This window comes from Diplotaxodon limnothrissa, linkage group LG15 (genome assembly GCF_057381915.1).
Source record: "Diplotaxodon limnothrissa isolate DT_005_m linkage group LG15, D_limnothrissa_male_GT1.1, whole genome shotgun sequence".
NCBI lineage: Eukaryota > Metazoa > Chordata > Actinopteri > Cichliformes > Cichlidae > Diplotaxodon > Diplotaxodon limnothrissa.
The window spans coordinates 31,678,375-31,691,671 of NC_140610.1; the positions used below are offsets into that span (position 1 = coordinate 31,678,375).

At 44.1% G+C, this 13,297-nt stretch overlaps 2 protein-coding genes across 3 annotated transcripts in view; one reads left to right on the forward strand and one right to left on the reverse strand.

The window, feature by feature from the left end:
- The first annotated feature begins 387 nt into the window (after positions 1–387).
- slc60a2b (solute carrier family 60 member 2b) lies at positions 388–9,998 on the forward strand. Its single transcript, XM_085372474.1, has 4 exons — positions 388–915; positions 4,630–4,798; positions 4,884–5,000; positions 6,757–9,998. Exons 1-4 carry the CDS (start codon positions 637–639, stop codon positions 8,007–8,009), a joined length of 1,818 nt encoding a protein of 605 aa, XP_085228600.1. The 5' UTR covers positions 388–636; the 3' UTR covers positions 8,010–9,998.
- The window catches only part of rev3l (REV3 like, DNA directed polymerase zeta catalytic subunit), an 87,300-nt gene continuing 83,962 nt past the window's right edge, over positions 9,960–13,297 (reverse strand). For both annotated transcript variants that reach the window (XM_085372471.1, XM_085372470.1), the window contains exons 29-32: positions 13,046–13,236; positions 12,337–12,583; positions 11,385–11,600; positions 9,960–10,978 (exon numbers count right to left, since the gene is read on the reverse strand). In XM_085372471.1, coding sequence (XP_085228597.1) covers positions 10,838–10,978; positions 11,385–11,600; positions 12,337–12,583; positions 13,046–13,236 — 795 coding nt within the window. In that variant the 3' untranslated portion in view covers positions 9,960–10,837. The remainder of the gene's footprint in view (positions 10,979–11,384; positions 11,601–12,336; positions 12,584–13,045; positions 13,237–13,297) is intronic.

Consider the following 13,297-nt stretch of genomic DNA (forward strand, 5'->3'; position numbering starts at 1 on the left):
AGGCTTCTAACTACGACTATGACAGGACACCGGCAGCCCTGGATCATTTGGTGCTCTTGAGCTGTGAACAGCCAGTAGAAACAGAGGTCTTACTCTGCCATGATTTCAGGGTACTGAAAAGCTCATAAACAAAGCGAAGCGATCGCCTGTTTTGGCACATGGCATTCTGGGTTTTGCATCGGTCCCAGGTCCATTGATTTGCAATAATACGAAAACGCACAGGTGAAAGTGATAACATTACAAAACAGTGCTTGCTGATTAATATAATTAAAGTAAAAAAAATATTCAGGTTATTCAAAAGGAAGGTGTCTCTTTACACACGGAGTGAGCAACAATCCCAATAGATGATCTTTGCAAACCTTCAGCAGCCATACAGGCAGCAGCTGTTGACATATGGAGGGATTCCACAGCTGCAGCGGTGGTACCCTGCGGTCACCGTCGCATTAAAGATGTCCGACTCAAAAAATCCGTGTATTTAATAACCAACTGCGGCCTTCAAACACGAGGCGCCAGAACGGGAGGAGATAAAAGACTCGCTTTATTATCTGTAGTCAGTCAGCAGTTGTGCGGCGTTGTGACAGCTCACCATCACTCCCAGCAACACACTCTCTCTCTCTCGGTGCTAGACCGACAGCTATGTCTACGTCCGTCACGCGTGACACCGATATTAAAAAGAAGCACGTCCATTTCGCCAGTATGGAGGAGGACGACAACGACGACAAGGAGGAGGACACCCTGTTTGACAAGAGGAAGGACACTGGGCGAGAAATGAAGAACGCATTAAAGGGGGCGAAGAGAAAGACCACACAAAACAGCGACGACCGGGTGGAGGTGGTTGGCGGAGGAAGGGGCGGCCAAGGAGCAGCCGGCCGCTGGATGGTTACGCTCGCGCTCTGTGCATCTTGCCTGGGCTTGGTAAATAGTTAGGAGTGGGAAGTTAGCTTAAACCTGCCGGTTCATTAAACAATTCTCTGACTTTTCTCATTCCTTTAAAAAGGAAATGAATTGGAAAATTTTAAATAAATAAATATAATGTGGTAACTGAATAGATTTATTAAGTTGGTTGGGATATCTACAACAGTTAACTAGTTGGCTAGCTAGGGTTGTATTAATGTTATCCGTTAGCATATAGCCATAAACCGCTAGCTTATCACGGCTGTCCAATATTCATTTGCGTTCTTTGGAATTTCTACTGAAGTCTACTCCAGGAAATGAATTTGAAATGTCAGAAGATCTGCAGTTACTTATATAGTGCCATAATATAGTAGATTTTTGGCCTGTTATGGTTCTGTCGAGCGTTGTAAACGAAGGAGACCTTTCAATTTAAGTCGTACTTTGTGTCCTTAGGTTGTTTTTGACTGGCCCCACATGTCGGTTGCCTTTATAGTTGTTATAAAGGTGCAACAGAATCAAATCAAATCACATCACTTTTTATTGTCACATCACATGTGCAGGCACACTGGCACAGCACATGCGAGTGAAATTCTTGTGTGCGAGCCCCACAAGCAACAGAGATGTGCAAACACAACAACACAAACGAGCAAAATACAAGAATGGCCAACCTGAAACTAATAAATATATGTACAATATATAATAGTGTATGCATTTCTGGATGTGTATACTAAATATTTTCCTACGTGTGTGTGTGTGTGTGTGTGTGTGTGTGTGTGTGTGTGTATACACATTTTTACAAATTAAATAGTAAAAAAATAAAATAAAATAATAATAATAATAATAATAATAATAAAATATATAAAATATACACAGTTGAATATGTGCAAAACAAGTGGCATTTATATACAGTGTGGAGTGCATAATGTTGAAGTTCCAGTAGTGAAGCTGAGGTGTCTATGACGTGTTCAGCAGTCTGATGGCCTGATGGAAGAAGCTGTCTCTCAGTCTGCTGGTTCGGGACCGGATGCTGCAGAACCTCCTTCCTGATGGAAGCAGTCTGAACAGTTTATGGCTGGGGTGACTGGAGTCCTTGATGATCCTCCCCGCTTTCCTCAGGCACCGCTTCCTGTAGATGTCTTGGAGGGAGGGAAGCTCACCTCCAATTATCCGTTCAGAGCACCGCACTACTCGCTGGAGAGCTTTGCAGTTGTAGGCGGTGCTGTTGCCATACCAGGTGGTGATGCATCCAGTGAGGATGCTCTCAATGGCACAGCGATAGAAGGTCCTGAGGATGCGGGGGCTCATGCCGAATCTTTTCAGTCTCCTGAGAAAGAAGAGGCGCTGCTGCGCCTTCTTCACTGTTTTGTTTGTGTGTACTGACCACGTAAGATCCTCAGCCAGGTGTACGCCAAGGAACCGGAAGCTGCTCACTCTCTCCACAGCAGCGCCGTTGATGGTGATGGGGGTGTGTACTTCTCTGCACCTCCGGAAGTCCACTATCAACTCCTTTGTCTTTGCGACGTTGAGGGTGAGATGGTTGTCTTGACACCAGTGGGTCAGGGCGCTGACCTCCTCCCTGTAAGCCGTCTCATCACCGTTGGTGATAAGACCCACCACTGTAGTGTCGTCCGCAAACTTCACAATGATGTTGGAGCTGTTAGTGGCTGTGCAGTCGTAGGTGTAGAGTGAGTACAGGAGAGGGCTCAGTACACACCCCTGTGGAGCACCAGTGTTCAGTGTGATGGGGGATGAGGTGATGCTGCCCAGTCTGACCACCTGGCGTCTGTCAGACAGGAAGCTAAGGAATGTGAATCTACGTACACAAGGTGGTCACATGTGCTTGTAACTATTGAATAGTAAGCAATATTACGGTTGTAATAGTTCAGTGAATGCAGCAGTATCCTGCACAACCGGATTTTCATAGTTGTAAATCTCGCTCTTCAACCATTTATTCCGCATCAGATTAGTGAAATCCACCTGCACACACTGGACGACTTTCTCCTGCATTGTTAACCTTTTCTCCCCCCATTGGGCCTGGGGAAGAACATTCAAGTTTTGTTGTTTCAGCATCAGATTATCCTGTTAAAAAAGTGGGGAAATGGAAACTTTTATTACAGTTATTTAAGGATTGATATCAATCAGCTCTGATTGATGCCAGTGTCAGCTCTGCAGTTTTTGTTGTCACTGAGTGTGAACTCAGTGTAGAGAACAAAAAACTTGGAGGCTCTGTGAGCAAAAGCTCCACTTCACTTTTTTGTGTGATGCGAAGCAGTTAGATAAGCATGCTGGCACTGGTAAAAGGAACGGATAAACTCTGAGGATTATGATTCCAATGTTCAGTTTAGATTAGATTAGCCTTTGTTGTCTCCCTTCGAAGAAATTTTGCTTTGTCATTCAAGAAAAACCATCACATAAATTAATCGTCATACCATTTCACATGCACACACTTACAGTTTACTTATTACTATTCAAGGTTCAAGGTTCTTTATTTGTCACATGCATAGTTATACAAGTATAACACACAGTGAAATGTAGCCTGACACGCTCCTCGACATGTGCAAAAAAATTGGGGGGTGGGGGGGTGTAGAGGAAGAACATATATATATATATATATATGTATATATATATATATATATATATATATATATATATATATATATATATATATATATATATTATATACATTGGGTGAATGTGCAGTAGTAGCAATTCAATGGTTTGACAAATTGGAGCACTAAAGAAAATATAAATATAATTTGAACAACTCACAATTTGGTACCCTGTACCTTTTACCTGATAGTATTAGCTTTATATTCTCTAGGTTTTTGTGTAAACCGTGTGATTTATATCTCTAGGAATTTTACAGGCCACACTTTATTGCAGTTTCCTCTGATAGCACCTGGGGGAAAATGGAGGGAGCATGCCAGTGGTCTTTCCAGTCCTTTGCATCAAATTTTGAACCTTTGATCTAGCTGACAGACAGGTTACTAAACTGTGTAGTATTGCCAGAACAGATAGCAGATTCAGTAGTTAGCATATAAAATAAGTAAAGCTTTCATCCACCCCAGGGAGTTTAGAAAGTGTAAACTCTGGAAGACTAGTTCTGGCACTAATGAATCTAGTATACATGAGAGTCAAGGTGCGTGAACGAGTAGAACTGACATTTAACTGTTTTTGTGTTTTCATTAGAAAAGCCAGGTGCTGTCTAGTTATACAGGAGTTCACCTTCATCTATAGCATGGTGTTTAACAGTATGTGAGGGAGTGTAGTCTTAAATCATGAGCTGAGGTCCACAAACAGTAATTGTGCATAAGCTTAACTATTCTCTAAATGTTTATATTATATTAGTTATAGTAGTTAAACAATTATATGCAAATTAGCAGGGATCAAAAAAAAGTTTAGATTCGTTTAAATTTGTAAAAAATTTTCAGTCTTAATTTTTCTCAACAGAAATCCTAAAATAAACATTTGTGCAGTATGTGTTGATACGTTGCCACCTCTGTCTTCACCTCGTGTCTTGTTGCTGACAAAAACACAGGAGGAGGAGGTAAAGTTTTCATTGGGGGTGAGCAGAATGCACAGGGTTGGAAATGTTAGTTTAGTTCTCCTAGATCCTGATGCGATCATTTGTCATTGATCTCTCAAGGAGATGAGACAAGTAGGACAATGGAGGGAGAGGAGTGGGTCCAACAACAACAGTCGTGGCTTGCTCTAAGCTTTGTCTTATTTTCTTAGGGGATGTGTATCTCAGTTCTTGGCCCCACACTGGAAGACTTGGCTGCAAATGTGAACCAGGATATCGGCAACATCTCCTACATCTTTGTTGGCCGCTCTGCAGGCTACGCCGGCGGATCCCTATTAGGAGGCATTCTGTTTGACTGCATGAACCCCCATCTCCTGCTAGGTACCTTTCTAGCTTGTTGTTCTTGCCGGCCGGCCTTTACAGTCATTTTATGAGATTGATTTTGCCTCCTGTGGTAATCTTCTAGGTTTGTCCATGCTGCTCACGGCTTCTGGAATGTGTGCCATCCCTTACTGTAAGCAGGCTCTGCTCCTCACTGTGTTCATGTCCAGCATTGGGATATCCATGGGTGTTATAGATACAGGTAAGTAAACTATTGATATTCACTGTATCAGTGAAAGTTCAATGATTTTAACGGTCAGCCTCAGCTGATGAGTTTGTGCAGGGCTCAGAGCCACAAGTGGCTGTTTTTACCTCTTTTTCTCATCATTCTCTCGCCTGCTGTGGTGATGCATGTTTAAATGAGGGCATGGCTTAGCTGCAGCAGAGTGAATAAACAGTAGTGGAGTCCTGTTTGTAACATTGAGGGAGATGGTATGAGTAATTCAGTGCAATAGACATGGGCTGCTGGGAACTTCCCATGATATGATATGACATTCCTTTTGGCTCTCGGAGGAGGCGGACACACTTTTTCTCCTCTCCCTTATCTCCCTTATCTTCCCTGCTTAGTTCTTATGTCCTTGTCTAGTCTCGTGTTTTTTGTATTACTTTCCCTGGAACACTCTCTCACAGTCTGTTTCTAAAACCTAAAGAGAATTATGGATTTGATCAACTGGTCTCTGAATGCTATTGACACCCTTGTTGCTTTTCTGTGTTTATTGTGCTATGGTGTGTTGATATCTGTGCATTCCTGTATTATCCTTTTGTGTTACACATTTCGATGTTTTTTTTCCTCGCTACCTAGCCTGACCTGTCTCCACAATGTGATGTTTGTGTATTGTATGTACGGTCGGCAAGGTCTGTCATCTCGGTTGTGGGCAAAAGACCAAATAAAGGCTATCTCATCTCATCTCATATACTGAGCATTTATTCTCAACTTGATTCTTTTCACTCTACATGTGTTTATCCACCACTTTAGATTTAAAGCTTCAAACCACATTACCAACTCGTCCACAGCGTGCCTTTCCTGTCTCCCTCTGTTCATCCCTAACTGGTGGCCAGTTTTTCCTTCCGACTGTTCCCAAGTGCTTTGTCATTAATGTTGTCTCATTGTGAGGTTTTATCTCTAACGTTGTAGGCTCTTTACCCTAAAATACAATGTGCTTTGAGTTGACTGTTGCTGTGTATTGGTGCATACGTAAATAAAATTGAATGAAAGTGAAACCGTGGAGAGAACAGGGCACCAGTGACAGACCTGCTAGTTCTGGTGTTCTGTGGTTCAGCTGTAAGAACAAAGGTCTCACTGAGGGACAGTGGGCCCTCATAGAGTTTGTTTCCAAAAGGTTGTTCAGAAACATGCACAAGTAGCATGCCGAAGGTAATTTGTAGCACTCTGGCAGTGCTTCTCCTGATCCTCCTCTCAAAAAACGAACAGATACTTGTCCTGCTGTTGGGTTAATGCTCTTCGAAGGCCCCTTTCAACTCTGCTTGTGTAACGTCTCCTCTCCTCTATACTCTTGACACTGTGCTGGCACACACAGCAAACTTTTCCTTTTCGGGGTGTTGTCTGGTTGTTGCTTCTTCAGTGCACCTCTTTTCACTTTGATGTGCACCAGAAGAAGTGAAATGAATTCATAGTGAATTATGTTTCCTTCCTGCAAATTGACCTATAAAGACCTTACAAAGACATTTACAAACTGTTTTGAAATCTTGTAAATCTTGCATGTAGTTAGTGCACCACGTGGTATTAGGCCTGTAGAATAATCCTTCATCTGCTTTTGCTAACAGTGGTAGCTTATTCTTAACATCATAAGAATGGAAACTTGCCGATGGAGTTATTTGGAGTCATTCCTTGTTTTGTCTGATTGTGATTCTTCTGTTAATCTTTTTTTTCTAGTTTAGCCAAAGCAAAGTGATGCTTGTGTCTCCATTCTTAACTATGTGTTTCTCCTGTGTGTCAGGTGGTAACGTGCTCATACTGGACACGTGGGGTGAGCAGTCGGGGCCTCACTTGCAAGCGCTGCACTTCAGTTTTGCTGCTGGGGCCTTTGTGTCTCCTATCATAGCCAAGCTGGTGTTTGGGACTGACTGGAAGGGCACTGAGGCCATAGCACCAACCAAGAGTACGCCTTCCACAGAGCCCCAGGTGACCAAAACCGTCAACACTCAGGGAGTCTCGCACAGTACCCTCAACTCCACCTGGGCCTACATCGTGATCGGTGCTTTTGTCTTTCTCATGTCCTTCCTCTTCTTCATCCTTTATTCTCGCTGCAGCGTGTCACGTGCAAAACCCCGCTCGGCCTCAGGAAAGCCCCTGGTGGCCAAATATCATGTGGCTCTTACAGCCCTCCTTTTCCTCTTCTTCTTTGCCTACGTCGGTGCTGAAGTAGCATATGGCTCCTTCATCTTTACCTTTGCTAAGGAGTACATCCACATGGCTGAGGCGAAGGCAGCTGGGCTAAACTCCCTGTTCTGGGGGTCATTTGCAGCGTGCCGTGGGTTAGCCATCTTCTTTGCAGCCTGCATGTACCCGGGAAACATGATCCTGCTCAGCCTGTTGGGCACCGCTATCTCCTCTCTTCTGCTCTGCTTCTTCAACAAGAAAGAGGAGGTCCTGTGGGTGTGCACTGCTATCTATGGGGCTTCCATGGCTGCCATTTTCCCAAGCGGCATCTCGTGGGTGGAGCAGTACACCACAGTAACGGGGCGCACAGCGGCAGTTTTCGTGGTGGGTGCAGCGCTGGGCGAGATGGTGCTGCCAGCACTCATAGGCTTCCTGCTCGAGAGGTTTCCAAAGCACCCGCTGCTCATGTACCTGTCACTCGTCACTGCCATCTTCACCTCCATCCTCTTTCCAGTCATGTACAAGCTGGCCTCGGTGAATGATGAAATTGAAAGCAGTGAATCCCAACGGGCACTGCTGGACTCAGGAGCTGATGAAGATGAGGATGAGGAAGAGCAGGATAATGAGGCCGATCAGTTGAACGACGCAGACTTTGAGGTCATTGAAATGGACGATACATCAAATTTTATGAATTCACCAAGCAAGATGTCCTCTCCCCCTGATGTCATGGCTCTAACAGACAGCCCCACTGCCCAAACCACACTGGTGTCAGAGCCTGCAGGCGCCACTTTCTCAGAGAGCATCTCTTTGGTAGGACACTCACCAAGACAGAACCTGCTGCTCTCTTTGGACCAAGAGAAGGGAGACTGAGAATGTCGGCTCAGTGACACGCCTCAACTGTCCATTTGCTGTCCAAGACCTGGAAACTCCAACATAGTTACTGTTTGTACTCTAGTAAAGGAAGCACTGACTAAGCAGTGCAGCTTATAAATCATACACACGCTTCCGCAGCTCAACTCAGTGCATCTTTTAAAGCTTTTGGACATCTGCTGGACAGTGAAGGATCAGATGTTGAAGTATTGCTATTTTCTTATAAATCATTTGACACTGTGTTCAATATTGTTGTGTCCTTATCCCCTCTGTAGTTAGGTAAAAGGTAAGGCTAGAATGAAAGTAAGAAATAGATCAGATATCAGCCTGATCCTGACTCAACGAACTTCACTGGGATCGTTGGCAACAGGTCAATCTATTCAGTTCAATTCTATGTTCTGTGTTTACTATGCCTTCCATCAGCAGTAGAGCACTGATTACAAACGGGAGAGCTAACATTTTGGTAACATAACATGAAGCCAAAAGCCAAGGGACAACAAGTTGTTATACTTCTTACATTTTGAATGTTTTTATGTTTGCAGTGTTTTTTGACTACAGCTAAGACTTCTCTGTCAGCTTCTTTCTTTGAGTTACTGGTATCACATTGGAGCTAGACAAACATGGATTGATGCATCGCTAGAATTCAGTGCCTTGTTTGAGGACGTGAGGAGAGTGGATGAGCTGAACCAGGGACAGACAGCTAGCCACCCCCTTAAAATAAAATCTTGCACTGCAAATACACTATATTGCCAAAAGTATTCACTCACCCTTCTAAATCATTACATTCAGGTGTTCCAATCACTTTCATGAGCACAGGTATATAAAATCAAGCTCCTAGGCATGCAGACTGCTTTTATAAACATTTGTGAGAGAATGGCTTGCTCTCAGGAGCTCAGTGACTTCGAATATGGTACTGTGATAAGATGCCACCTGTGCAAAGTCCAGTCAGGAAATTCTGTCACCATTAAATGTTCCACAAAATGAAAGTGATTGCGATTGACAGCAGCTCAGCCACATAAAATAACAGACTGGGGTCAGCAACTTTGTGCACAGTCAATCACTGCAGACTTCTAAACTTCATGTGGCCTTCAGATTAGCTCAAGAACAGAGTACAGAAGGTTACAGAATTGCAAAGTGCAATGCAAAGCATCATATGCAGTGGTGCAAACTGCATATGATGCCACTGAACTCTAGAGAAGTGGAGAGGTGTTCTCTGCAATGACGAATCATGTCTACATCTGGCAATCTGATGGAGGAGTTCGAGTTGGCAGCTGCTAGAACAGTACTTGTTTGACTGCATTGCACTAAGTGTAAATTTTTTTTAATGGGCTTGGGCTTGCTCCCTTAGTTCCAGAGAAAGGGACTCTTGATAATTCAGCACACCGAGACAATTTCATGCTTCCAACTTTGTGGGAGCAATTTGGGGATGGCCCTTTCCTATTCCAGCACAACTGTTTCTAAAGACATGGACGAGGAAGTTTGGTGTGGAAAAACTGGACTGGCCTGCACAGAGTCCTACACCTCAGCCTGACAGAACACCTTTGGGATGAATTAGAGCATCCCAACATTGGTGTCTGACCTCACAAATGCACTTCTGGAAGAACACTTCTAAACCTCGTAGAAAGCCTTCCAGAAAAGTTGAAGCTGTTATAGCTAAACATGGAATGTCACTCAAGCTCATATGTGTGTGTGAAGGAAGACGAGTAAAGACTTTTGGCAATCTAGTGTGTGTGTGTGATGAGCTGAGCTGTACAGTGTATGCAGCTGTTTTCTGTTGCACTTTTGTGAAAACTGGATTTTTTTTCTTCTTTTTGGTCTTGTGCTGTAATGGGTCATGTCACTGTGATTCCTCTGATTTTTTCTTTTTAAGCTCCTGATTTAGTGAAAGAAAGAAGGCATCTTCATACATTGATTTTTTTATTTTATTATATCAATCTCAAACCTTCACCCACAGCAATGTCCATTAAAAACAAACAAAAAGGATCTCCTTCATTATAAGTTTTTACATTTTTACAAATCCACAGATCCTGTGTACGGCTGCATGGAGTGGGAGGGTTAAAGATCAAATTTTAATGTAGTTTGAAGACGGTTTGCACAGTAAAATTGGAAACGTACACAAAACCATATATCCACAAGGAAATAATAGACTCTTCATGGCATAAATTACCAAATACAGTATTGCAGCAGTCCCACATTTAAAACTAAAAAAATGGAGAGCTTTCCAGTTCCCATACTCTGTAGTATGAACTGTCAAATCTGCCAAAACAGACAAGGTTAAAGAAACAGAAAAATGGCACCTTCAAAAAGAACGCATCAAACTGCTTTGATTGTGTTCATGGTTGGAGCTGTAGTTGGTTAATGCACAGTGAGATTGGAGATGGATCTGTACAGGAACTATTTACAAAAAGACTGCAGTCAGTATAAAAAGGAGAAAAAGTCAATTAGTGGTTTGGGTGTAGTTCGTCTCTGAATTTATAAGATCTTTAAAAACCAGTTACAGTGAATACACAATACGACACATGTTCCATGATTGGACTGCACTCAGTCCCGCAACAGGCCGCCTGTTGCCGTGTCATCAAAAAGATCAGCTTCATTCGGCCCATAGCAGCTAATGGAGATGGCAGCAAACGAACACACGGCCTCTTCCACTGGAGGCATGAAGTAAACAGTCTCCATACTCAGAGAAATACTTTGAGACAAAATGAGAAAACCCGTCAGGGCTCAATCAAAGCACCATTTAAACTTTTACAACCAAATGGACAAACACTAAGATGGAAGGCCAGGAATTAGCACCAAATCAGTGGGTGGCTCCGGGACTCGGGAGCCAATCAGAACTGCTCCAGCAGCTGACGGAGGTAGGGGGCCTTGGAAAGTTGTCTGTTTACCCGGGACAGCTTGTAGAGGACGAGACAGTCGAGGGACACGCAGGGAACCTGCCGCTCAGCACTGCCACTGCAGTTCCTACAGATCTGTATGCAAACAGAAACACAAGCACACAGTGATCACACAAGGATGAGCTCTGGTATGGACACCACTCACAAACATGTCACTACTAGTCTGACCAGAGAAAAACTGTGGAGTCCGACATTGTTTAAGCAAAACTGCACACCAACTCAACCCGAGTGATTGCTGCCACCAGGCATCATAACTGCTGACGTCAATTGCTGTCTTAATAAATCTAGATTTATCGCCAGAAAGCAGTTTCCGTGTTCCTTCAGTGTCGCCTGCTTTGAGTCGTATCAATTGGGTAAATGTTTAAAGACAGTGCGACAAAAGCAGGAAGAAATAAATACCTGTAATCACAGAAGTTAATGGTCCAATTATTATTCAAAACCTTAACAGGAGCTCATATTCTGTGCGTCCTCAACTTCTCACCTTCAGCAACTGCTCTTGCTGACTCTCCCACTGCCTCATGTCCTGGTAGAGTGTAACAGCGACTCGCTGAGGTTCAGCACGACACCGTGAGCACACACCCAGCTGGGTCAGCTCATCACACACAGGGCAGTGAAGCGTGGTGAAGTACTGGGAAATTGTCCCCTTCCTCCCCGCTTCCTCCCCACCCACCACGGAGGAGCAGGATGCCTTCTGGATCTGGAGAGAAAAGAGCGATGTAGCTGAAAACACACGTTTGATTGATCACTGCTGCTGGACTATATGCAGACACATGGAGTTAACATGCACAGCATCTTCATGGACATAAAACAGTGTGAACTACGTGATCATGATACTTTTCAGGTTTGTTAAGAATCCTACCGAATATCATTAGATGCTGAAGGATCAGAGATCAAAGATTCAATTTTTTTAATACAAATACACACATTCAGGATTTTGTGTGTGACTCTGTTTTCACTGGGAAAAAACAAAGACATAAAAGGAGTCAGTGGCACTGGAGCAGCAACCATTTATGTATCTGACTGTGATTAGTAGCTATGCCAGCAGATGGCGTGTGCACTCTGTCAGACTTCAGGAAAGAAACAAAGACTGAGGCAGCAGCGCTGCAGCTTGACTCATTTAGTCATCAGCAGGAAGCAGAAGAGATCTCTCTTCATCCTTTGTTCTCTCTAAATGACAGACTGCTTTTATTTTGACAAGAGTGGAAGCAGAGGGTGACCTCTTTGACTTGCCACAGTCAGTCAAAGGAAGATACCAATTAATCTAATTCATCCTCCAAACTCAGTATTAAGTTGATTGTGTGTCTTTATGATGTTCCTGGTTCTTTTTTTTGTTTTGAAGGGTTTCTTATCTCCACTGCTGCTGCTCTGCTTCTAAATGGCAGCGGTGAGACAAAAACATCACAATGGCCCGTATGTCTGCAAGTTGTCCTCACCCTGGGGAGCTCCTGGTACCAGCTGAACACGTCGACTCCGATCAGCTGGAACATACGGGCCAGTGGCGGCAGGATCTGCTTAGTGATGTAGTAGGTGGCATTGAGGCGCAGGGTGGGGTCCTGCAGCACCTCGGTGGGCCGGCGGACCAGCTGGATGAGGGGCACGCCGGGTGTGCCGTACACAATGACATAGGGCACCCGCTCACTCACGCGTGGCTCCAGCCTTCGGTCATAGGCCATCATCCGTCTGAGGCGAAGCAGAACAAAAATGAAGTGACAGCAGATGATGCAGTTATTGTTTACATCACACAGCCAACATGTTCACATTAGCAGCGAGAACGTGTGCTGGTGCTCTGAGAGAGAAAACACAAAATAAAGCAGATGAACTGAAGCAGGGCTCATAAATGCTTCTTCCTTGTGCATCTAAAAATCACTTTTTTTTGTCCTCCACTCGTTAAAAAACAGGTTGCCTAGCAACACTCAGGTACTGTACAGGCTAGTGCAGCCAGACAATGAACACAGTGAGGGAGGACTAATTGGATTCACGCTGGGTACTGTAACTGTAGCTGACAGCAAGCTCTTACTCACCATCCTGTTCTCTGCTGCACGCACACACAGACACACACAGAGCCAACCAGCAAACATTTATCCAAGCCACACTCCTGACTTCTCCTGTACTGTGACCACACACACACACACACACACACACCTGGTGAGTTCCAGCGCAGGGATGCAAGCTCCAGGTCTGTACGAGCCGCTGCCCCGGTACTCTTTGGCGAAGGTCAGATCCTGCATGCTTGCCCGGCCATCCAGAATCTTCATACACTGACGCTGCACAAACTGCTTCACCTGGCTAATGTCACGTGTCTCAAACAGCAGCTTGATGGAACGCTCCAGAATCTAAGGAGCACATGAGTAAAAGAACACAGGTATAAGAGGATGAAGATAAAATGATTTACTG